This window comes from Falco cherrug, chromosome 18 (genome assembly GCF_023634085.1).
Source record: "Falco cherrug isolate bFalChe1 chromosome 18, bFalChe1.pri, whole genome shotgun sequence".
In the NCBI taxonomy this organism is placed as follows: domain Eukaryota; kingdom Metazoa; phylum Chordata; class Aves; order Falconiformes; family Falconidae; genus Falco; species Falco cherrug.
Genome location: NC_073714.1, coordinates 1,832,120 through 1,857,337, shown reverse-complemented (window position 1 = coordinate 1,857,337; position 25,218 = coordinate 1,832,120). Strand labels below are relative to the sequence as shown.

At 42.5% G+C, this 25,218-nt stretch overlaps 1 protein-coding gene across 7 annotated transcripts in view; it reads right to left on the bottom strand.

The window, feature by feature from the left end:
* NSD3 (nuclear receptor binding SET domain protein 3) overlaps nt 1-25,218 on the bottom strand; it is a 52,104-nt gene that overhangs the window by 26,722 nt on the left and 164 nt on the right. For 2 of the 7 annotated variants that reach the window (XM_055695947.1, XM_055695951.1), the window contains exons 1-8: nt 21,272-21,604; nt 12,014-12,741; nt 8,342-8,410; nt 7,754-7,913; nt 7,169-7,323; nt 5,850-6,353; nt 4,880-5,006; nt 802-902 (exon numbers count right to left, since the gene is read on the bottom strand). In XM_055695947.1, coding sequence (XP_055551922.1) covers nt 802-902; nt 4,880-5,006; nt 5,850-6,353; nt 7,169-7,323; nt 7,754-7,913; nt 8,342-8,410; nt 12,014-12,697 — 1,800 coding nt within the window. In that variant the 5' untranslated portion in view covers nt 12,698-12,741; nt 21,272-21,604. Of the gene's footprint in view, nt 1-801; nt 903-4,879; nt 5,007-5,849; nt 6,354-7,168; nt 7,324-7,753; nt 7,914-8,341; nt 8,411-12,013; nt 12,742-16,321; nt 16,595-18,175; nt 18,280-19,125; nt 19,334-21,271; nt 21,605-25,218 lie in introns of those variants that run through there. The other 5 variants (XR_008729794.1, XM_055695950.1, XM_055695949.1 and 2 more) reach the window with 5 other exon arrangements.

Below are 25,218 nucleotides of genomic sequence, written 5' to 3'. Positions count from 1 at the left end.
GCCTGACTGTCCCTTTTTAAAAACTCTCACTGGTAAAAGCTATGCTATGAAACATTTTATACAAAAATTTCAAGTGGAGAGGCCCTTGAAGAGAGAGAATCAACCATGTAAGGAAAAGAACCAACAACTTTGACAAACTTGTTAAAAGACGTGTATTCAGTTTTTAATATTAATGTCCATCCACTGAACTTTCCTACTCATTTCCATGTAGAATTTTTATAACTTTTTTTAAAGCAACAACATTTGTCTGTCTGACATCCAGATTAAAGGAATGCCCTGTACATGTTAGATCTACTTAAGGAAAAAAAAAGTATAGCCCAGAAGATCTGTTTTGCTGATGTCTGCCAACATGAGTCTGACTATTCATCTTTAAATTAAATCATTCTTAAAGTCCATTTTCAAAAGTGGTCAGATTAATCAGTCTAACTTCATTTGAAAAACAAAACCTCAACACAAACCAGCAGCTAAATCAAGAGCAAAAGGAAGGAACCTGGTGGCAATTCCATCAAATAGAAATTACTGAAACAAAATCATTTTGCTCATAACAGAAATCTCAAAGTAAACATGGCAGGTTCATTAGGAGTCTTGCATCATTGAGTTCCCATTTTCCATAGCCTGACTGATACTGTGAAGATGCCAGTAGCAGAGTCACAGCAATGGTATTGACAAGGGGATTTCATGAAGGATAGTCCAAAACGAAACCCGATGGGGAAAAAATGGAGAAAAATAAAAAGGCACCAATATAAGCCACAACATTTATGAATACAATATATTTTAACTCTCTACATGGAGGAAGCCAACCTGCTCCTTTTTGATCTTCTTCTTTGGCACAACTTCAGTGGATTTCTCAGACTCTGAGCGGGTTCGAATCGATCTTCTCTGTTGCTTCTTTTCTACAGAACCTGAAGAAGGAAAAAGGTTTCCATTATACAATTCCTTGTATTTCTGAGGTACAGCAAGATGTTCACCACCAAATTAACAGATAAAGTAACGAAACCAAGACTTTTTCCTCTTTTGAATGTTTTATTTTTAAGTTCAGTTCCAAGCTATTTGCCAACTGGTGCTGTGGTTGCAGACAACATGTTCTGATTCCATTGACAAAGAGATCAGCTTCAGAAAAAAAAAAGAAAAAAAAAGACACCAGTAACAGAGCGAAACAAAGAGCTGGAATCCAGTTTAGGACAAACAGATTTTCGTAACACACCTCTAGGGCACAGTCTTCACTTTGGTTAATTTTTAACCAAACAGTCCATCTTTGGTGTTTATGGGAACGTATCCACAATCAACTTCTTGAACTAAAACAAGCTAGAAATTTAAGATGCAAAACACAGCTTCCAAGTTTTCACTCCACACACCGGTTCTGTGCCCCTGCTCTGCAGGGGATATGGCCTTCTATCAGAACTGGCTAGCACAAAAATCTTAAAAGCAAAATCCATGCTATAACACAGGCCACCAATACAAAATGTGAATGCTCAAGTAAAGATTTTGAGAGGTGAAGAAAAACTCAGCACAACAGAAGCAGTGATCGTGACGTGTTATTATAATTAATGAAAGTGAAAAACAAGTGTTTGAAAATATTACCATGGAGAACAAACTCAGATTAACGAAGGTTATTATGACATTTCAAGAGACGAAGTAGGAGCTACTGGGTTTTTGACAACTGAAGCTGGCAAAATCAGAAGACCTTTCTATGCTATAGTATCTCCAAAAAGAGCATATTGAGAAACATGTACACAACACTTAACACCATGTGCAACTTTTGAAACGAAGTACACACCTACAGCTGTGCTGACGGAAAACTGGAATTTGAAGATTTACAACTATCTGTTGTGAAGCACTATTCTTGTTTTTTGGTTTTGGGTGTTTCAAGTAAAGATGACATGAATATAAAATAGTTTGTGTTCTTCCAAGCAAAATGCAAATTCTTGGGACTGGGAATTAGCTTACTGTGCCAGACAGATATGCTGTTAGAAGTTGTAAAGCTGCATCTTCTTGTTAGGAGGTAAAGTATCTAAAAAGACAGGCAGGCTGTAATCAGATACTGAAAGAAAGCCTTTCAAAAGGACTCCGGGGGGTGGGGAGTAGAAAAAAAAAAATTAATCTTGATTAATCAGATAAGCATTTCTATCAAGGTTGCATGGCTCAGGAATATCTCAGTAACTAAACTTCCCAGTTGAAAAAGTTGTCGTTTTATAATAACTGCATTCTTGAGGGGACAAAAGTTAACTGTTTTTCTTCAAGGAGGAAAAAGGGTTTACAGCATAATAACTAATTAATAATAGCAATGAGTTATTATTAAGTCAGACATTAATAACTCAGCGCAACATCCTTCATGTTAGCACACGTGTAACTTTCGGTTCCAATAAGCTACACCCTTTGAGACACACACACACCAGGGGCCATCTTTTGTCACCTTTGTGTTCGGCCAAAATACTCTGAAGCAGCTTAAAGTAAATTTGAGCAAGTGTGACCAAACAGTTAATTTGAACAATAATGTATTTTCTCCCTGTGCTGCCCCACTGTAGTAAAGGAAATAAGATGCAGACCCTGTATCGGGGAGAAACCTCCAGAATCAGCGCATCTAATATTGGCTGAAAGCAATAGTGATCCAATGCAACAGGCACTTTTTCCTCTTCCCGCTCTCCAAGGATCCAGTGCATCACCTCCACAATGCTCCTATCCCGTCTTCATGCATATTTTGATCCACAGCTTCAGGACAGATTTCGGACCAGCAATCTACCTCTCTACTGGCCCGGTCAGGTCAGGTTAACCCTGTTTTCAGCTGTATGTGGAGACCAGAGGCACTATGAATTCTCATAGTTGTTCTCTTATTATCAGATTTCAAGTTACAGAATTATTTTCCCAGCATTATGGAATTCTGTATATCTAACTGCAGGTTATTAATAAGGACTCCCAGAGTCATTCTGTAAAATACTTTACCGTAAAGGTATTCTGAAGTTCCGGTGACCTTAAATTTGAAAAAAGCACTTCGCAGTTATGTTCCATGAGAGGGGACCAATAACTGTCTGGACTTTGGAAATGGCTTTGAAAGTGACTGTTTGGAGTGTATACTGTAGTAAAGCTCATGCACTCTATAGGGTGTTATCAGGTGGAGTTTTACGTATCCAAAAAACCTAAGAAAATGAAAAAAGAGAGGCTCAGAATTCTCACCCCCCCTACAGCTGAAGAGCCATTGTGAAGGTGAAGCCTTTAGTTCCCAGGTGAGAGAAACAAAACAACGATCACCTCTCCTGCTGCAAGGCAATTCAAGTAGCAACCGCTCGAAAAAACTGAAGTAGCTACAGCAACTAAAACTGGAAAGCAGAACCACTGTCAACAGCAGCAGAGGAAACCCCACTTGCACCAGAATATCCAGAGCACTCAGCCTGTGTTGTAAAGTCCCCAAATACAGTCCATAAAATAGTGCATATAAAACAGCCCACCTAAAAACTATACATGTACAGAAACTCAAGTGTGTTTGCAGAGGACAGTGACCTCACACATATTGGGCACTGAGGTTTCTGACTTGGAGTCTCATTTATTTTATGTTTGGAAAGGGAGAAACAACCAACCAGACTGTTAGTTAAAGCAGAAGTGACACTTGGCAACATTAAGAGACTTTTTTTCCCCCTCGAGAAGAAAAGAGGGTTTTTTTAGCACGTGTACTGTAATAAGCCTTCCATCTTTTTTTGCTTCCATACCATGAGCATTTATTTGTACATGCTACTGCAAGAGAAAATCAAGGTGTTCTGCTGCAACCTAAAATTTACTTTTACATACCCAATGCAAAGTTAAGTATGTTTGAGACTATACCAAGGATATGATTACAAGCAGAGTAACAAACACGCAATAGCTAATGGCCTGTACAAAATCTGTGGCTGAAAACCAAAAGTCACTGTAAGGACTGGAGGAACTTGAAAAGCTCTTGGTTTAGAATGACTGAAAACTGTCTTCAGGAACCTCTATCCTTTCAAAGGGTATCTGCCTCCTCTTGAGGATAATGAGGGGACACACTGCAGACAAATTTCTGCTGGTGGGAAAAAAGCTCAATCCCTTTCGAAGGATTCCCTTTAGCTATTTCTCAAAAATCAAGATGAAAAAAAACCTTGTTTTTCTGTGCCAAGTCTAGAAAGCACTCATCCCATTTATCTGCTGCATTCTTCTTTACTACTGTACTACAAATTCAACTTCAAATAGCTTGTTCCAGGCTTTCTTTTTTCAGTCTCAAGCTCCGTTATTTGCTTCAGTGGCTCTTCTCCCTCAGACATGATACTTCAAAACTTAGTGCTTTATGATGAGGCCCCTAAAATGCCTTCAGAAGGCAAACATGATCTCATTTTGCTGATGGAGTTTGTTGAAGCAGTTTTCTTTAAAAAAAAAAAAAAATCACTAACCTTTACAAAGGTCATGCAGGAACTCAACAACAAAGTCTAGGAAAGCACCCATCCTGATCCAGAGCCATTCCTTACGGAACTATGCCACATCCAGATTCTCTTCCTTTGATCCCAGCTGTTGTATTTTACATTCGGTGCCAAAAGCCATTACAATACTCTGCTAACACACATCCACTATGTTGCCTTCTAAACCAACTTGCCATCTGCTCTCCACAAGGCATCCATCCTTCTAATCTGTTGACTTAGACACTGTAAGTTGCAGACGCTAAAAGTTCAGAGGCCAAACCAGCTAATCCCAAAGACATCCTGTGCCTCTCAAGCATCTGGGCTCATCATGTGTTCTATTAGCCATGCTAGTTACAACTATTATGTAAACAGAAGATGTAAACAATCATTTTTAACTAATGAGAAAATGTCTGTTTTGGTACTTGAATTTAAATGCTAGCTTGCTGAAGTTCAGACAAGGATTCTGCAATTTTGCCTACCTGTTGACCCAGAAGTTGTTTCAGGAGAGGATGTATTTTGCACCACTGCTTTTTCATTTCTCTGATTTGATGAAGAATTAAGTTTCTCTTGTCCTTTGACGCTTATTTCTGTTTTGTTACCAACTCCCTTAAAAAGAAAAAAAAAAAAAAAAAAGATAAGATGGTCTTAACCTATTTATATGCATGTTGTTCTTAATGGGCATATTGATCTACCCCTAAATCTCAGAAAAGAAACATTCAACGCTCTTCAGTGCAACACATACACATAATGATATGATACCTACTACTGACCTGCTTCTCTGCAGAACTTCCCACCCCTCTCAATCTCCCCCTACACACAAGGGAAAAAAAAAAAAAAAAAAAAAGAAATTCCAGTGACTTTACTAAACATTACCTTTGCTACAATGCTTAGGATGAAATAAGTACCCTCCAGGCAGAGAGGCAGAAGGAGGAGGCAGAGAAATAGTCCTAAACCTTTTCCTTACACTGACTGTGAGAGGCTGCTGTGCACCTGAAGGAAGCTAGGAGGCAGAACTCATTTTAAAAGTCTGTTACACAAAATGTAGTTGTTACTTTTTAGTGCACTATTAATAGCTTTGTCATCTCGAGTTTCCCACAAATCCACTGGTTTTAAGATTTACAGAGAACTTCTGGATTATTTAAACTAAGAAGCTGGAATTCAGCAGCTTTACTATTTTGAATGCATTATGAGCAAAAATGTGACCATCTGTATGGAGATCCTCTGCCACCAGTAAAAACAGCTACTGCCAGAGACTTTTGGATGCGCTGAAATTAAGAGTTCAGTGCACTGAAAGACTCTGTTGTCACATCAGTCTTTTGTTACGATTTAACCTTGTCAATGAAAGGAACATGTACTGTGAAAGCTTGGTGGATACAACTTTAAGTTCCACAGTAAGACAGACTTGAGATAATTTATGAACAAAATCGAGTTGCTACAGAAAGTACATACCTTAGTGGAATAAACAAACTGATCGATGAGTTTTCCATCCCCAGCAGCATTCTGAAGGGCAAAAACCTGTTCAATTTTAACAACTGGAGACATGTTACATTTTTGAAGATCCAAGTTATGCATGGTTATTGAAGCTGGTAAGGATTTTCTAGCTGCAGCTGTTTTCCATGCAATTTTCACAGGAGGTGGCTCCTCTTCTTCCACACTTGACAGCCGCCGTTGGCTTTGTCTTCGCACCTCAGCATTTGAGGGTGATGCTGCTACCACGTTGGCATGTTCTGGCTGGGTGTTCAACGCTGGCTTCGGTCGTCGGTTCTTCTTGGTCTCCGATTTAGAAGCAGCAGTCTTTTTGGCTTTTGACAAAACCTCCTCTGGCTCTTTGTCTATATAAATGAAGGTGTATTGTTCTATCCTTTCTTCCCGAGTCATTTTCAATGCTTTCTCAGCATGGGCAATGCCAATATCCCACTGAGCACGCTCCCTTTGTGGCCTTGGTTTGCGAATCTTAAGGAACAAAGACAAGCAGCTAATTACAGTGAAGATTTTGCCACATACAGCACTTCAAATGCAATCCCGAGGTTTCTTTAAATCTCTCAGGCAGCAGATTTAAGTTTGCTCTCCATTTACGGGGTATTTTTTGGAAGATGGACAGTGAATCCCCTGCTCAGAGTACAAGCAGGCACTCAAGCTGGACCTTATGACCACCACAATTAAAAGTGTCTGCCCTAAGTTAAGACTTCGCTAAAGACAGTAACAGGCAGCATTCAAGCCTGTAATTTGTTACTGGACACATAATTCATCCTTTTTCAAATCTCCTTATTTTTCTACAAACACTCTTTTCCTTCTACATCAATAGTTTGATTAGCAAAAATATTGACTGAAGTAGTCCATCTACACAGTAAGTAATTCCTGTAGCTACTACTTCCTTTCCAACACAATGGAAAGGAAAATATCCACTAGTATCAGGAGCTGGAAGAACATCCTTTACAAACTGTATTTTTCCAAAGAACAGGTTAATAGTGAACACATAGGCACTGTTTTCATTTTAATATTCTATACAGATGTGAAATTATTTCCAATGCCCAGGATGAATACTGGCACGAGCAGCCAACAAAGTAGGTTCAGCTATTAGCCTTTTCCCATAAAAGTCCTAAGAGTATGGAAACATTTTCGTTACCTCTGTGAAAACACTTCTGCCAGTGAAATGCAGACAACCTTTTACAGGGTAAAGTACTACAGAGTTTCAGAAATGCCCTGTGAAAGTTCTACTTACACAGGCACTGCTGATAACCCTCTACACAATTAGTGATCCATCATACCTTCTGTTTCTCAGAGTGGTTGCTGGCTTGCTTGGCAGCCTCAGCCAATAACTGTTCATACTGTTTGTGTCCTTTGTACTCTCGAACCCGCTTCTCATGCACCCACGCCCTCTCTGGCTGGTTGCTGAAAAACTGAACATGGTATTCACGGGCACCTGAAAATGAAAAATTCTAGTCAGCATTTTTATCAACATCGCTTTTCTTGTTGAGCTTATGCTTTCCTCCTCCAAATCATTCAGTTCCTGCAAGTGGAATTTTAGAAACAAGACAGGCCTAGATTTAGAACAGTTTAAAATGGGAAGATAAGTATACTTTGCCCACACCGAACACTCTCATGCTTATCAGTGTCTTCTTGTAAATACATTGATCTAAGAGAAGTGGGAGTATCTGTGCACAAGCCTAGTTCACACAGGCTCATCTGTAGAGGTAATTTAATAGGTACTAGTTTTACACATTTCAGTAATAGTCCTGCTTAGCATACACACAAGCAGAACTCATCCCACAAAGGGAATTCAAAGGTAAGATATTTTTAATAAAGGAACTACAGAGACCTGATACACTCTGGCAAAGATCTTCCTCCCTTACCTCTTGTATTAATTTTGGTATGAACATCAAGCTGTGGATCACATGAAACCATGCAAGGCCACCACGGGTATGTTCCCACCTTGGACCAAACCAGATCGCCAACCTGAAACTTGATGTCATGGGTGACTTGTGTTGGAAGAGAAGGCAAGAACTGCTGGACCTACAAAGAAAACAAATGGGAGCTTCAAGCCACAGAAGACAATTTAGCACACTTAGAGATGCACACACTATCCACAAGGACATGATATTTTTCTCTCAGGTATCCCTGAGGTTTGATAATCTAACACAAGGGAAACATTTCTCAGAAACATGACAAAAAGGAGTTACACACAGCTAGGATTTACACAAGATAGTTACCGACAAACCAAGACGCACAACAGCAACCCCCACCCCAAAAAAGTTTCTGCTTCATAAGTTGATGAAGAATGTTGCTTTTGGGATAAAACAAAGCAATACAGACAGTACAACAAAAGATGTTTTGACACAGTAAGGATTAACAAGATTTTCAAAGAAATGGTAACTGATTCATCTAATAAATTAGTTAACACGTTAGAAGTTTAAAAAGTCTTAGTTAATATATGTACTAACCGGGGTTTCCTCCAACACTGTATCTTCTCTTGGTCTTTCCGATAGCATGCTAAGCCTCTCATTTGGTCTCTAGGAAATGGGTAACAATGAAGAGAAAAAAAGGAAAACAAACACAAACAAGGTAAGGGGACAGTAAACCAAAAAAAGCTTATAATGAAACCAGGCAGAAAAAAACTAATTCTGAGAAAGGCGACCATGAACCCAGAAAACACAGCTAGGGTGACTCCTTATGCCCAACTCAAAACATAGTAGCATCACAATCAGAAAATACCTTTTTTCCCTGCACTATTTACATTACCATCACACCTACACACAACAATGTTTTCCTGTAACAGATGATAGGAGAACATACACTCAGGGACAGTAAACCCAAATAATTTTCCACCTAAACTAATATACTACTTCAAAGAAACAGAGAAGAACATATGAAGGATATCCATAGTGACATGATAAGTCTCACTGTATACCAGTTATTTGCAAAAACGACATTACAAGAATCATATTAAATATATGGTATGAAAATTGTAAATTCGATGTTAAATTGCATACAGTTGACAAATATATTTAAAGGATCAGAAGCCAACAACATAAAGCCTATAGTGCATTTATAAACCAGGCTGAGGCATGCACACAGCCTGCTCTGGCAGAGTAGGACAGGAAAAGGTTTTGACAGAAGAGGGAACACCACGGAACAGAAGCTAACACCACTTGTGGAGTGGCCATGATAGGGAATGTGATGACAGCACCCAAGAAGATAAGCGCTGGGCCCTGATCTATCTAATGAGGCAGAGACCAGACATTTGCTTTTACTGTAACAGAGGAGAAGTCAGTAGTCAAAGGACTCAAACAGCAGCAAAAAGAGGAATCATGACACATGCAGTGAGAAAATAATAATGATGTTAATCCAAATTATACCTAGTCCCTTTAAAACAAAGACCCCATGTTAGCCAATACTGCATGCTTCAGCTCAGAGAAACTAAGAAACCCACATGTAAACATCACCCAGAACAATTCAGGTCAGTGTCTCATTTAGAGTTGTCTGTAGAAAATAATCATTGAAGACCAATCACATTGATACTTGCTGGGCAGAAGTTATCCCTCCCTGGTACATCAGAAAGCGCAGCAATGACTCCTGCCTTGCTTTTGCTACAGTGAGTTAGTGGAAACTTCACCTCTGCCAGGAGAGCCAAGCTGATTGCAAACTTCCAGCTCCTCGCAGAATACAACTAAGAAGCAGAGTAGCTTTTTCTGAAAACAAGTATCGAGGGCTTAGAGTTAAACAATGTTTTCAGAACATTTTCATTTCAAACCAGCCTTTCAAGTAAGTATGAACATCCCCCCCCCAGTCTGTGAGTTTCCACAGAGATTACAGCATCAGAATGAAGAAACAACTGCAGATCACCTTACTTTCAAATTTCCATGCTGAGCATAAAAGTGTAAACAATTACAGTCGTATCAGAAGTTTTGTTTGCTCCTACTAAGATGATCCTAAGCTACAAGCCTCATACCATTAATGCTAAAGATGACAAAAGTGTACATGATGAACGCACATGAAGATGAAATCATGCAGCGGAAAGCCAAATGGCGGGAGAATGAAACAGACTACACTGTGTAACTTGTAACAAAAACCACTAGCACAAAATCCTGTTCATGTCATAGTGATCTGCTGTCTGAAACACGGGTGAATAACATGAAAGATTTTATTGCAACAACACCTTTTGAAAGGGAAATGGAAGCTACAAGGAAGACAAAAGCAAGAACAAGATTTCTGGTGAATTCTGGATGACGCTTACAACTAGGAACCTGGAATTTCAGAGGAAAGGTTTTAGTTCAATCTGGGAAAGGCAGCACATGGGAGAAGACGGAAGGTTATGTTCTCATGATAACCAGGTAACACCAATCAAACAGAGCGACAGGCACAGCTGAAGCTTCAAGAGTAGAATCGGAGCCCCTGCTAAGAGGGAGGACAAAATGGTATGGCAAAACTGACAGCCTGGTGCGGGCGTGACAGATGTCTGGAGAAGAGGCCAGAAAGCCCGGATAAAAGACCATGTCTTTAGGTGAACTCTGAAAGAGCCAAATTCACTGAGGTTTGTTTTACGTGAAACTTGGGGGATAAATAATTACAGCAGCGAGCAAAGGACCGGTGGATGAACAACAACCGAGCAGCAGAGAGGTGACAGTGAGAACTGACCCCTCTTTTCCACCTCTCCATGCAGGTGTGAGTCTGAGGGAGATGCCACTGGGGGAACTGCCTTCCCATTGTAACTGCCTCCTGGTAGCAGGCTGCCAGGCAGACACGCCGGCTGCTACAGCCACTTGAAATCAGCTTCAAACAGCATTTCTGAGATCAAGAAAATTACGTACAAATGCAGTCATGAATGGCTCGTATTTTAATTGGATAGTCCATTTCAAGTTTGGATTACCATGTTTATTAAGATCTTACTGAGCTTCAATAGAATCAACTATGGTAATCAAATATTACAGAAGCCCAAAATCTTGATACATCACCAACCTGATCTCTGGAAGAGGTCCACTTACCAGGAGGGAGATAGCACAGTTCTAAAACTTGTGGATATTCATGATGAGGGGTGCATACATGAAGTTAGCATGTCTTCCACCAAAAATAACAACATCACTACTACATCAAACGTATGAACTTTGATCAGAGTCCCGATCCCTACAGGACAGGATCTTCTCCCATACCTACCAAGAGCAGCAAGTATCACGGGGTTTCACAGGAACCTGCAAAAAACTCAGCTATACAGTGTAACAGCCCAGCCTGAGCTGGACAATTTCTGACCTGGCCTGACACAGCACCTTCCCCATCCCCGACACTAACCATGCTGATCTGCTACCCATTCCCCTCAAACTGGGAAATACAGAAACCAGTATCACAGAGTTGGCAGGAATAAGCAAGAGAAAAGGAAACACTAGTAATGAAGTGGCTTAATAAACTGAAGAAAAAAACCAACCAGCTGAGAGTACCAAAGACCAGTAATTTGTGTCTCTACTTCCCAGAATCTCAGTTAAAACACCACTTACATTTACACACCCTGTGTATGTACAACCGTGTTACAAAATTTGGACAGAAACAGTAATAGACATCAATATTGAATTTTCCCAAAGTTTGCCAAGTCAACTGGTACTTTTAATTTGCCTGATGTTTTAGAATACTCATTTCTACTAGTTTCTACATATGCTATGTAGCTCTTGGGTTTTGTACATCATCATGACATTAATAATATCTTTCAAAAATTAATTAAAAGCTGCAATGCCGAATATTCTGGGTAACCCGACTTTCCACTGAGTAACCCAGCATTATTTTGAGAGGCAATTTTAGCAATGTGCATGCTTGTATGCTTTTGGCCAAAAGCTCCATCTTCCAACACAGTCCAAAGCGCACCAAACTCTGAACATGCCAAAACACTAAACAGTATTTAGAAAACATTATATAACCTTTTCTAACATTTCTTTTTCATATGCAGCCTTTTAACCAAAACTGTTTTGAACTAGAAATTCAATTCCTAGCAACCTAATATCGAGTATCTGACAAGTCAATAAAAAGCCTCTTAAATATGCATACAACTAAAAGTAAGGAAAAACACTGCCGAAGACGCATACTCCAACAGTATCAGGTATACAGATGGCTGAAACTATTATTTCACTTACATTTTGCTCCTCTGGTTCTAATTTTGGAATTTTGTGCGACTTGCGCTCTTCCGATCGGGAAGAGTCATGCTTGCTACTTTTTTTCCTTTTCTCTTTTCTCCCTTCATGTTTCGCCTTAGCATACTCACTCGCTTGTACTTCATTTAAAAGGTCCCCACACAGAGAGGACTCAAACAATTCCCTGCCGTTCTGGATAGTTTTGGTTATTTTTAATTTGATCTCTGGTGAGCCAGTCTTCTTTGGAATCACCGTTTGTGAAACTGAAGGTGGTGGTGGAGGTGGCAGCTGTGGAGGGGAAGGTTTTTCCAGAACATCGTGTGGCCTTGCGTTAGAGTTTTCCATTTGGTAATACTCTGGGGGACTAAAGTTTCTGACTGTTCCAAAACCATTGGCTGAACCATTGGGATATTGACTGTACGTCTGGTATTTGGCTTGAGGTTCGTACATATTGATTGTTGGTGGGTAGCCATTAGTGATGGGTGGAAGCTCCTCCGTCGTGGGCGTAGGGTACTGAAAGCCTTGCTGCAGAGCAGTTTCATATGGCGTTTGTCCACCATCTTCAGCAATGTCACTGCTGGCATCAAAGGCATCCTCTTGGCGGATGTTGGCTGAGTCAATGAGTTGAGGTGGTTGCTGAATTGTGTTTCCCATGATCCCTTGCATGAAAGAGAAAGAGAAATCCATTGTTCTGCTCCAGCATCCTTAGCTTTCCCTTTTTCTCATAGGGCCTAAAGGCGAGGGAAGGGAAATAAGAAGTCAGTGTAAGTCAAAAGAGAATAATTAAGCACATTTGTTGAGAAAAGAGATCTGAAAACCAGTCTCCCCCTCTCCATTCTGTAGCCACCCTCCCATGGATTTGGTATTACTTAATATTTAAGAAGGGCAATTTACACATTTCTGCGGAACAGCTTTTTTATGACTGCTTTTTTCTTTTCCAAGACATTTAAAGAAATGTTACAAGCACCTACAAGTGCTTAAAATGATGAGTCCAAGCATTATGAAGTCAGAATAATGGTGCTAAAACTCCAACCACTCTCTGCAGCCCTCCTAGTTTGGTGCTAGAAAGCATTATTCTGACATAAAGCAGTAAGACAGCAGACTTCAACCCTGAAGCGTACTGAAGATACCAAGTTCTCTTGACACCATAGCCACTGCAAACTGAACAAAACACAAAATCCACAGAGAGACCAGTGAAAACAAGAGAGAAACCTCTTCCTCCCCACCTCCTTGCCAAAATTCGAGACAGATGAGCAGCCCTTAGGCCAGCAGCAGACCTAAGCCACAGGCTTTTCTGAACAATGGCACAATTACAGCGAATAGGTCATTCCACCTCAGCTGCTGGGAAAACCAGTTTATTCTGTATGACAGCCTCAGATGGGGTTTCCCAACCTCCTCCCTCACCAGAAAAGCAGAGTAGAGTTTGCACCCATCAGCTCTCGGCAGCTAGGTGAGGAGGGTTATCCTCCTCACTCCCCAACCTCCCACCTCATTTTAAGATTAAACACTTAGTGCTTAAATACTACATGGTTCTGAGGGAGAGAAAAACAGTTTCAGTATCAAAAGATCCCCAAACCCTAAGGTTATTCACAGAATTAGATTACAGCTGAGAAGGCTGTCATACACACTTTCAATTTTTCACTGCATGCTAAAACCACCGAAATCAGACTAAATCAGATTTCCAAAATTCAACTACTGGCTCAGAGAAGGCTTTTGCATTCAGCTAAATAATCTCAATGTTCAACAAAAAGAAATACACAGTGACCTAAACTTCAGGTAAGAAATACAAGCTTTGCTTCCAAGCAAGGTCAATTCAGCCCTTCCAAAGTAAACACAGCTCTGTATTATTTATTCTGTCTCTGTGTAGGCATGAAGGAGGGTTACTGTGCCCTTTTGGTCAGGGTTTGAAATGACATTAACACATCCCACAGATACTTCTCATAATAAGAATCTACATATAACCCTGCCCACATTAAATTCTCACCCTCCCAATGCAATGCACCTCAATACCTTATCTAATAGTTTTCAAAACATTAAGAACACTTCCTCTGTGACTGCAAAAAGAAACTGAAGTTATAACAGTAACAAGTAAGAACTTGACCAGAATTTTGCTGTATGTATTGTGGACTTCATATTCAGGTTATATTGATGTTTGCATTCATCTTTAAAGCCCTGTGCAATCAACTAGGGGCATATTTATCACTGTAATTAAACGACTTAGGGAAACAATAGCACAATGCTATGCAGCAGAATTCACTAATTGCAGTAACTTTTAAATCTTGTGGCTGTAAAACCACCCCTTCCATCCAGCAGCTCTCTGCACATCAGCCACAAAACCAACACAAACATGTTACTGCGGAGGGGACAGCGTATCTGAGGGACAGTACATAGAGCAAGCAGGATTGCGTATCAAGGTCAAAAACACAGCACCACCACCCATTCTAGGAAGAGGAAGTGGGACTGCTTGTACTATTTACCAATTAATCGTTACTTTACATTGGCCAAACTGAAGAGCAAACAATAGATTTCTCACACTAATAAGAAACTGCACCCTAGGCTGCTAGGCTGCTTTTATTTGTTATTAAAATGAGGTTCAATCTTTTTTTTTTTTTTCTTCTGAATACTTAAAAAAACCCCAACCTTATCTTGAGAAGCTGCAACAGCATTTCAGTTACCCTGGCATATCCATTGCTGGATGGACAAAGTCAAAGCAGAAATAGTTTAAGAAATTTTATAATTACTCTTGAATTCCCAGTTTTTTATTTCTGCCATTTTCTTTTAATAGTAATTAAATCTTTCTTTTACACAAATACTCCAACAGCAAGACCATCCATTTAGTTTAGCAGAACTAAGCACCAGAATGTTAAATACAGGATCTGTTAAAAATTGCATGCCAAGACCCAAACTTTGGTGTGGCCACACCAGAACTACAAAAAAGGAAAAATTAACATGCAGAAAGCAAAACTCTATAAAACAAATAACTACACAGCTTTCTATGCTTTGTTAAGAATAACTCTGCTTATGTCTCAGGGTATTTGAATAATTATGCTTTATGTTTTCCTGCTTACAACTCTGACTAAGAGCAGAAACCTAAGTTTTGAGTGCTGCTGTAGGATGCTAATCTGATATGGTAAATTAATTTCAATGCTTTTCATTTCTCTCAAGAGGAAAAAGAAAGTATGATAATTCATTTAAAAGACATTTTTCACCCAGGTGCAGGTTCTTTGGCCTCACTAGCAATATCAAATATCAAGGCAGACTACTCATTTCACTAGATAGTACAGCTCCTCTAACAAGCAAGTATCTCACGGTGCAAGAGGAAAAAACCCTTGCTGCTGCTACCACAACAACTAATTCTCATCCAGCCAACACCATCCAATTTCAAGCCTCCACAAACCCTCATTTTCAAATCAGCAATGGGTATTTGCATTCAGAAGGCTGTCTTGAAACTGTACATCTGTTTAACCATCTTCTCATCATACAACTCACCAAGTATAGGCTGAGAACTTGTGCCTTAACTGTCACATCAGCGAGAAAAAATCCCCACCCTCTCTCCTACTACTGTGACCTGTGGGTTACGGATTTGGTCATCCAGTTCATTGTCTGGCAGCAGCTTAAAGACATGTTGCCGTGGACAACGTTAGTGGAATTCTGATCTGTTGTCACGCGCTGGTGTGTTGAATTCACATCTTTCTTAAAGACTTCTCTAAAACTGAGCCACATCATCAGGTGAGGCTGCATACAAAACACCAGAAAGCTGTTCACACGATCCGCAGGCAAACATTTCAGTTTGAGCAGCACTGAAATTGTATAACAGCCTTAGCAAAAGGTTTTTTGCCCCAAAAAGCATTACCCTACCTCATCTCTTTGAAATAAGAGCAGCCCTTTTTCAATTACACTGACAACTTCCAGTCTTTCCTTAAGAGAGCTTCCTTTTCCACTTTAAAAAGCTGGGATATAAACCAAACTATTTTGCGCAGTGTTTCACTGGGACACCAAGTTTTATTTATTCTCTGGGATGTTACAAGCATGTATCTAGCAGATTACAACGTACTGTGCTATGCTAGTCGTATTCACCCATTTTAATTCCATCTACAAACATCATTCAGAAGTTGATGATCTACAGACTGCTAAGTAATTTAACAAAGCCTGTTTATGAGCCTCTGCCATGCTCCTAATAGCAAGAACTCCCTTTCACAAGGCTAGAGCACTAAGCCATGACAACACTACAGGCTTCTTGTCACAGTCATGTCCATCTGGGTCTGCAGTAAGATGCAACACTTGATCAATGTATCCAGCAAAAGTCCTTACCTGTACAAAAAGAATGATCTTGCCAGGAGAGCTTATGTTACTCAGGAAGGCTGAAATAAGGTAGACTAGCAAAAACGCCATTCTGCTAGTGATGAGAAGTTCTGTGCTGATACCTTGGTACAACTATCCCACCAAAGCAGTATTAATGAGATCCAGCCACAGTATTAACAGAAATCAAAAGCTGCATGACAGTGTGTGGTCCCTCTTATCTCCTCCACATACAGCCCTCCAGGTCAAAGTCTGCCCACGCTGTATCACTCTTCACAGCACCCAGTCCCCAGCTGCAACAGCTCATAAGGCTGTCAGTGCACTCACTTCCACAGATACTAATTGAAGAGGGTGGGTCATTGGTGCGCTTCATTTTGGTACGTGACAAAAGCTGCGGGTTAATGAACTTCAAAATACTCATATTTGATTTAGGAGTTACCAATGAAAGAGGTTTTGATTTTTATTTCTTTTAATTAACTCCTTTCTGGAGCTCACCTGTGTAAAGTAGTCCTTGATGATAGCCTATGCTTCACAGCTGGGACAATTAGTACACCCACCTCATTATTTTCCTATACAGGCTGCAGAAGCAAAGATGATTTCCTCACTGAATTGTCACTCTCAACAGTCTTAAAACACAAGAGGTTGTTCTCCTCCCACAGACCTTACATCATCGCGAGCTTCTTCCTTCCGAGCCTTTTGCTGTCATCACAGTTAACACACCCAGATTTTCCCACCCCTCTTCCTTTCCAAAATTCCGCATTAGTTTGTTAATTTCTCAGTTACTACCCAGCAAAGCAGCATCTGGGCTGCGTTAACAGCAAAAGGACAGCCCCTGGAGCTACCAAAACAACAGAACAAAACAATGAATCCTGAACATACAGGAATCTCAACATTTAAACCTAAGGAAGGATTACTTCATAGAAGTCACTCCCAAGCTCCAATACAAAAATACCCCATCATTGTTAAACATCAACAAGAGGCTCAAGAGTCATACTTACCCTTCCTCAGCAGAGGAACACTACCTAAAATCACGTGAATGTGATTTTCAGTGATACATGTCGATCTTGCAGAAAAGTATTTCAGAATAAATTCACTGCAACAGCAATTACTCTATTAAATTACAGCATAGGCTTCTTGCAAGCTGCAGAATTTCACTTCCAAATATGACCCATAACAGATACTGCACTGATACAACATTGGAACTCAACCAGCAGATAAAGAAAGTAATTATTTCAAGGTTTATAGGAAATACTTTATAGCAGCTGGGAAACAAAGTGAAACCAACAATAACTTCAAAACTGCAACCGAGTTTCTTAAAGAGAGAAAGAACATTTGTTCTGTAAAACTGGGTAGCTGGCACTCTGTACTTGTCCTTTCCCACGGCTGTAGGATCTTCTGACAGAGCAGAGAAAAAGGACTGTTTACAGACACTCTACACACAGACAATGTTTGAGCAAATATTTTCATGTTGTCCATGGGAGAGTCACAATTCAAAGTACCAGAGGAAAACATAAATGAAAAAAAAAGTATAAGCAGTAAAAGATAAGGCAGGTTAACGCAGTAGAAGTCTTACAGTGTTCTTTCTTAAATTAACACTATTTGTTTCACTTCCCATCCTGAGCCTCTCAGCTTGACTCAAAAATAATAAAAAAATAGTCTGTTACACCTTCAACAGCGAGTGTCCAGTCATGGGACAGTTTCAAAGAGGTTAAGAATCCCCTGGGTTCACATTTTCCACCAACAACTGCACTTAAACTGAAGTAATTTTTAGCATGAGTATTTTGCAACTTTACTCTCAGAAAACAAGACATTTACAAAGTTCTCAAATACTGCTTTCATACTACAGTAGGCTAAATAACAACTGACCTCTCAGATTATCAAACTATTCTGAACAATGCCGATCCCATTTGATGAAAAGTTTTTCTTCCTCCCAAAGAGGGAGTTTTGTAGGTTTGTGCAAAATACAGCAACACAGTAGGACTTCCCTGCTGAAATACACAAACACGAATCTATCCACTGTGTTATTGCTCAATCAGGAAGAGATCAAGAAAGCGAGAAAAGATGCAGTAACTATGCAATGTGTAAGAACCACTTCCTAAATGTCAGAAGCACACACCATTGTTTATCACCGAACAGGACTAAAGGTAAAAACTCCCAAGCATGAGGCGGAAGGACCGTCTCCAAAGCCTGCTGGAGGCAGAACTCAGAGGAGCTGGCCATACCTAGTCCATGGCAGCCAGAAGCCAGTGCAAAACAACAGCACTTTCCCTGCATAACCGAGACCCACAGGGTCCTGTGCACCTTCTGGCCACTGCTACCAGCTGACGAACCCTGCTCGGACCAGCACAGTTAATCTAAGCCTGGCAATCACCACAGCAGTGAGCTGACACAACACCTACTATAAAAAAAAATAAATAAAATGTAGTGCATGCATATTTTAAATTGAGTTTCCACAAAACCTTTTGGAATTAATTTTACCCTTTTCTGTAACTACCACGTGGGTAGCCCCACTGAAGCAGGTAGGTTAGCACTTGTTAGGGGTAAGGCATTTTACATAGATGGTAAGCATTGCAGTGAGAACAGAAACAGTCCTACTGGCTCACTGACTGAGTCGAAAAAGCAGCAATTTGAGTCAGTCTGATGTGTTCAGTGAATGGTGTCACTGCCTTGTCACCCTGAGCTGGACTTTCTGTCAACTGTCTTGAAAGCAGAAGTTCTAGGCCATCTTCATGCATGAACAAAAACTCGGGTCCTGTCCACACAGACCTAAATCAGAGATCCAAAGATCCATTCACGTCGTACCACGCCTTCATTACCTGAGTCACCACACATATGCTTGCTGTCATTTTCTGTGCTGTTTCATTCCAGTGTATGCCTGTGTCTAACCTGGGCTGGTATGGGTCATCTCAAATGTCTAATCCACACAGCAGCTATTTTCAATTGATGTTCACTGCTATAAGTGTTTGACAGACAGACAGCTGTTTGGCTGAACAGGCTAGGTTGGTCAGGTTTTTTAAGTGATGCAATCGACTTCTGTCATGTCTCCACCTCTCTCAAAACTTTAAGACTGCCCAGCTGGAATCATGTGAAATGTACAACTTGCTTTTGCTGAAGTTCAGTGAAACTTGTACACACCTGCCACCCAACTCCTTGCTAGAGCTGAACAGTCACCTCAAGTCACCTGGAGGACCAACTTTATCAACTGTAACAGTATCCTGCAGTGTTCAACTTACATGAACTGTAGGCAGAAATAAAAAAGTTATTCTTACTGATCCCTGCATTCAGTATTTGTAATCTGCTTTGTAGGATGTAGGACATGCTCTGGATGTCCTTAAGAAGTCATGCATGGCAAGTTTTATTTACACACATTGTGACAATACCAAGTTTTACAACAGCACACAGATTCACTAGCAGAAACACTGTAGCCTGTGGATTTCCAGTGACTTCAGCTGGACTGAGTCGCCTCTTCTGACAGACACTGATGGTGAGTAAGAGGCCTCTTGACAAACATTAAAACATCTAGTAAGGCTGACTACTTCCCTGTATATCTTTCTAAAGGTGGTTTGTTTGTTTTTTTAATGCCATAAGAAATAGTCACATCTGTAATATGGTTTTGATAAGGCTGCTTTTAACAAGTTTCCCATAGTGACGTGGAAAGAAACAACTGAACAGCAAGGGAAATGCTATGCATTGAAAAGAAAAAAAAAAAAAAAAAAAGGAATTAGTCTTGAAAATGAGCTTAGTGCACTTGTTTGTTTTTAGAGCCTTGGGATTCAAATAGGAAACATGGAGGAAAATCTTTTGGTCTTCAGTGAAAGTCACAGACTGATATTCACGTAAAACCAGCAGTCAGACCTTTGGCGATACCTAATATTGTCCGAGTCACAACATGCCTTCACATATCAAAACTAGTGTGACAGCTGCAACATATCTCATGTGAATCACTTCAAACTCAGGCAAATTTGCCAAACTGAAAAATACAAACCACAGTTGTATTAGAACAAAACATACAGTCTGTGATCATCATTCTCTACTCTTACTCTGTAACTTCATACAGCACACACTTTTTGGAGCAAATCTTTTCAAGCAGTTCATTTAAAAAAAAAAAATAAAATCTAGCTGCCAAAACATTACCTGTGCATATCTACGATACAGTACTAGAAGATCTAACCAGGCATCAAAACAGGCTTCACTTTTTCTTCAGCTACAATTACAGGCTACTTTACATTGTCTTTTGAGTTGGTTGGTCTATCTAGACTATGTTATCACTAAGGTAATTTAAAAAAAACAAACAAATTGAAAATCTTAAACCCGTATCAAAACTGCCGAGCGTATTGACAGTCAAAGAAGAGTGAGACACACAACAAAGTAAAGTGCAATGCAATGGCACCGGAAAAAAACAATACTCCAAGAAACGACAACCCTACACTTGCATGCAGCTCCTGAAAAGGTTTTCATTCGTGCTCGTATCTGAAGTTGACAAGTGCGAGGCTCGGGCACAAAGGCGGCTGTGCATGCCTTCGCAGGAGCGCCCTGCGGGCTCCAACCCCAAGTTTCTCCCCGCCAGGTCCTGGGCTCGCCCAGAGCGACCCCGGGCGCTGGCCCCGGTTCCCTGCCGCAGACCGGCGGGGCCCGAAACCCAGTCGGGTGCGACAAGCGAGCGGGTCCCGCCGCGCCTCACGGAGCGGGCCCGGCCCGGCCCGCTGCGGCCCGGCCCCGCGCCTCACGGGGACGGCGGCCACCGCCGCGCCGCCCTGTGCCCGGCCCCGGCTCTGCCCGCGGGTGGGGTCGACTCGGGACGGCCCGGGGCCCCCCGCCCCCTCCCTCCCTCCGCGGGGGCGGCCCCGGGGACCGCGCCGCCGCCGCAGCGCCGGCAGCAAACATGGCGGCCGCGGCCCCTTTAAGCCCGGGCGGGCCGGCGCCGCCGCCGCCCCCGCCAGCGCGGCCGCCCGCTGCCCTCACCTTCAGTCTGTTCCATTCTAACTGCCCCCGCCGCGTCCACCCAGCCCAGCGGAGACAAAGGCCGGCGGCGGGGGCGGCGGCGGCGGGCTTCCCCGCCTCCTTCCGCAGCAGCAGGCCGCGACGGAGCCCCGGCCTCGATTTCCGCGCCCCCGCCGCTGGCGCCGGGCTCCGCCCCGGGAGGCCGCCCGCCCCCCCACCGCCCGCTCCCGGCCGGTGCGGCCAAGGGGAGGCGCTCGGCGGGGCGCGGGCGGGCGCGGGCGACCGCTGGCGGCGGGGGAAGGCGGCGCTCCGTGCCGCTCTGCCCGGATCCCGGCCCCGCTTGCGCGCCCTCCGCCTCCGCCCCCCCCCCCCCGCCCGCCGCCGCGCACTGCGCAGGCGCACGCGCAGGCGCCGCCACCGCCCCCCGCACCCCCATTGGCCGCCCGGACGGCGCCCGCCGCAAGGCACGACGGGAGCTGTAGTCCCGCGGGCCGGCCCGTTCCCAGCAGCCAGGCCTCTACAGCCACAGTCCCCCGAAGCGCACGGCCTGCCCCGGGTGCAAGAGAACCCCTGGCGGGTGTCGCCGAGGCACCGGGCCGCTGGGACGGGCTCCTCGCCGCGTTCCCGACAGCGGCAAAGCGTGTGGCCCGCTAGCCAAACACCCAGCGCGTGGGCCCGCATGGGCCAGCGTGGTGGGGGGACGTCGGTGCCCCGGCTGGCCCCGCTGCGAGTGCAATGACGGCTGCGGGCACCGAATGTTGGGTACAGGCACGCGGTCCTGCAAAGGCCAGCGCATGCCGAGGCATTACTGACCCCACCAAGCTGCCAAACCGGGCCGTGTGTTTGCACCACCGTTAGGAAACGGGCACAGCCCAGGCGAGGCGTACCATGCGTTTAATTAGGCCCAGGCGGCATGAGGCCTGGGAACAAAAAACATTCTGCAATCTGTCTTGCAGGGTCTAGGTCTAGCTCCTGAGGTTTGGCATCTGGGTTGGATTGAGAAAGAAAATGCTGTCATCCTCAGTAGTTTCTAATCCTATTTTGGCTGGAAAATTATGCATTGTGATGTTTGCAATTAATTCCCCTCCTCCACAACCCTCAAGTCTTTCTTTTGCAGAAAACACAACTGAAGTGCGCACAGTAAATCTTTTCTGCAGCAAAAACATTAACACGCAAGGAAAAAAAAAAAAGGAAAATGGAAATGGAAAGCAAGAAAAGCACAAGGGAATGGAAAGTAAATAAGATGGGAAGATAAGATGACATCTATTATTAGGAAAGGAAAAAAGAAGTCAGATAAACCAAGAAGATTTAGGTAGAGAGACATGACACAACACGAAAGAGGAAGCTTAAGAGATACGAGCCTTCTGAGTCACTGAGCAATGATTTCTAAATTCACAGCTTTTCCCATTGCCCAGAAAGCAGGGGCTCAGAGCCCACAGCGAGGCAGTGTGTGTCTTGGGGGGGGGGGGGGGGGGGGGGGGGCAGGAATTGCTATAATAAAGTGAATTTAAGAAGCAATCTTAATCGTCCTCCTTAAATACAATATGGCAGAAAAAATGGAGGTGACCTAGAAAAGGCTTTCTCTCTCTCTTCTCCCTTCTGTAAATTCTAAAAGCCTAATATTATGCATTAATATTAAGGTCAATATTAATATATGGGAGGTCCTGATGCTCCTGCAGCTGAAGTAGTCAAGGGATGACAATATATTTTTTTTCCGATTCCTTCTGACAACTAACAAACATTTTGACAGGAATTACAGTTTTCCCCCTTTTTTCTCTTGTTCAATTTTCTTTCACATTACCTTTTCCTGCTCCTGGTATTTGTTACTGGAAATGATCTGCTGGCTGGAAAATGGCACACTGCGCTAAAGCTATGAGCAGGATGAAGGAAGCGCCGCGACAGCAACTTCACCGTTCTTAGTCCCTGAGGAAGGCTGGATGATTTGTGCAGTGTCCAGCACAGAACACAAAATAAGGGAAACATAACGCACCGCTTTGCTTACTCTGTGCAAGGACTACAACACATAACCAGCTATGTACAATCGTGGTAATGCGTGATCCTTGCCAGGATCGCCCCTCAGCCTGCACTGGGGAACCTGTGGGTGCTTGACCCCAGCCCTCGGGAAAAGCCCTTCGGTTGCTCCGCAGGCACTTGGGACCTCACTGCCAGGCTCCACATTTCCAGCTCCAGGAGATCATCCCACATGGTTCAAGCCAACGAGCAACCACAGCTCTATCTGTAACAGACCCCAGCATTCCTTATACGCCACACAATTGAGTGCTTTACAATAACCCCAACGACGTATGCAAGAGAAAACAATATTCTCGAACAATCAAAGAGATGGTGAATTCTCCCTGAAGAATGTTCCCCTTAAAACACAGCATGCTAATCACTTCCAGAAGCTGTGCCCCAAATCGTGCTGCCTGTATGCTTCAGAACAGTTCAGAACCAACACCTGTTCCTGGACAAATGATCTGTGCCTGGTGCCATTCCCAAAAAGAAGGGGTGGTGTTGCTAAGGGGGCTCTGAACAGCAGCGCAGAAGCTGCAGCTCTCTAACACAGCAGCATCAAGGAGGGGCTCTGACTGCCCTCACCACTTAAATGACTTTCCTAAAGACTTTCCCCCCAGCTTAACACAGCAATAGAGCATCCATGTATCAGTCTCCTTTGAAACACAAGTGTCTAGCCCTCGCTCAAGCAGGAAAAACTCCTGAAGACATGATCTAAATGTGTTTTAATCACAGTTTTGAACACCATGAAAACCAGAAGGTAAATAAGCACATCCAGCACACCCTGGTCTGCATTGTCTTAGAAGCCACCTCATGAATTCACATTGAAATACACCTCTGAGGAGATGAAATCAGCATTTCCAAGATCTTGAAAGCTGGAGTCCTACCACAGTAACACAGATCTCCCACTTCAGCATGAGGAACAAAGGACACCTTCCTGAGCTGGGTTCAGAGCCCAGGAGCTTGTGCTTGCCTGCTCATCTAGTTTTAATTTCCTTTCCTATTCTGTCACTTCCTCAAGCAAGAGCCTCTCCCAAGGGGAGAAAAGAAACAAACAAACGAAAACTCTCCTCTGCGATCCTAAGGAACGTGGTTTACCACAACCAACTCCGGCATAACAAAGCACACAGGAATTAAATTGTACCATTACATGGACTGCATTAACAATGCAGAAATGGCTCTGACAGTAAAAAAGTGTTTGGATTAATGGTGGAGTTTGTTTTTTTTTTTTCATGATTTAAAGAAACTGGAGACCAGTCCTTTATGGGAAACATGTTTTCCAACCGAACAAAAACACAGCAACACACTGACAGCTCTGGTGGCAGACCTCGGGATCTTTCTGTCCCCCTTTCTTACCCATCTTTCCCAATTTTATTTCCTACTTTTTAAAATATTGTTCATTTGTTTTGGCACCCATTAGTGAAGTTGCCAAAGGGCTACAAATGTTTTCCATTGTGGGCAATAAAATGTTTTTTCCCCACTTGTTCCTCAAACACAGAAAACATTTCAAGAGGCCAAGTCTCCTGTTACCTACTGAGAATGTTTCCCCAGCTGCCTACATGTTTCATCAGATCCACAGACCCAAAGTATTTGTCTCAAACACGTCAGGGCTTGAAAGTCTGACACCCAATTCCATGCAAAGCTGTTCTCAGGCGATAACACACAAAAGGAGACTCTACTCTTACGTGCCCTGTCATACACACAGCTGCTCAGAATATGTTCTACTCTATATATAGATAAAAATTGTAATCACTTAAACAGGAACCTTTCACATAAATACAAGGGCTTGTTCCATACAAAAAAATTAAGGAATACTATCAGCGTTTTGCTGGATAGTGTGGGCTGCCTGTTGCAGACTGCCAAGCTATGGATGGCATTTTCCCCTTTTGAAAACCCTATAAATGCACCAGGAAACACCTGACACGGCCACCAATGAAGCAACACTTTACTGTGCGAGT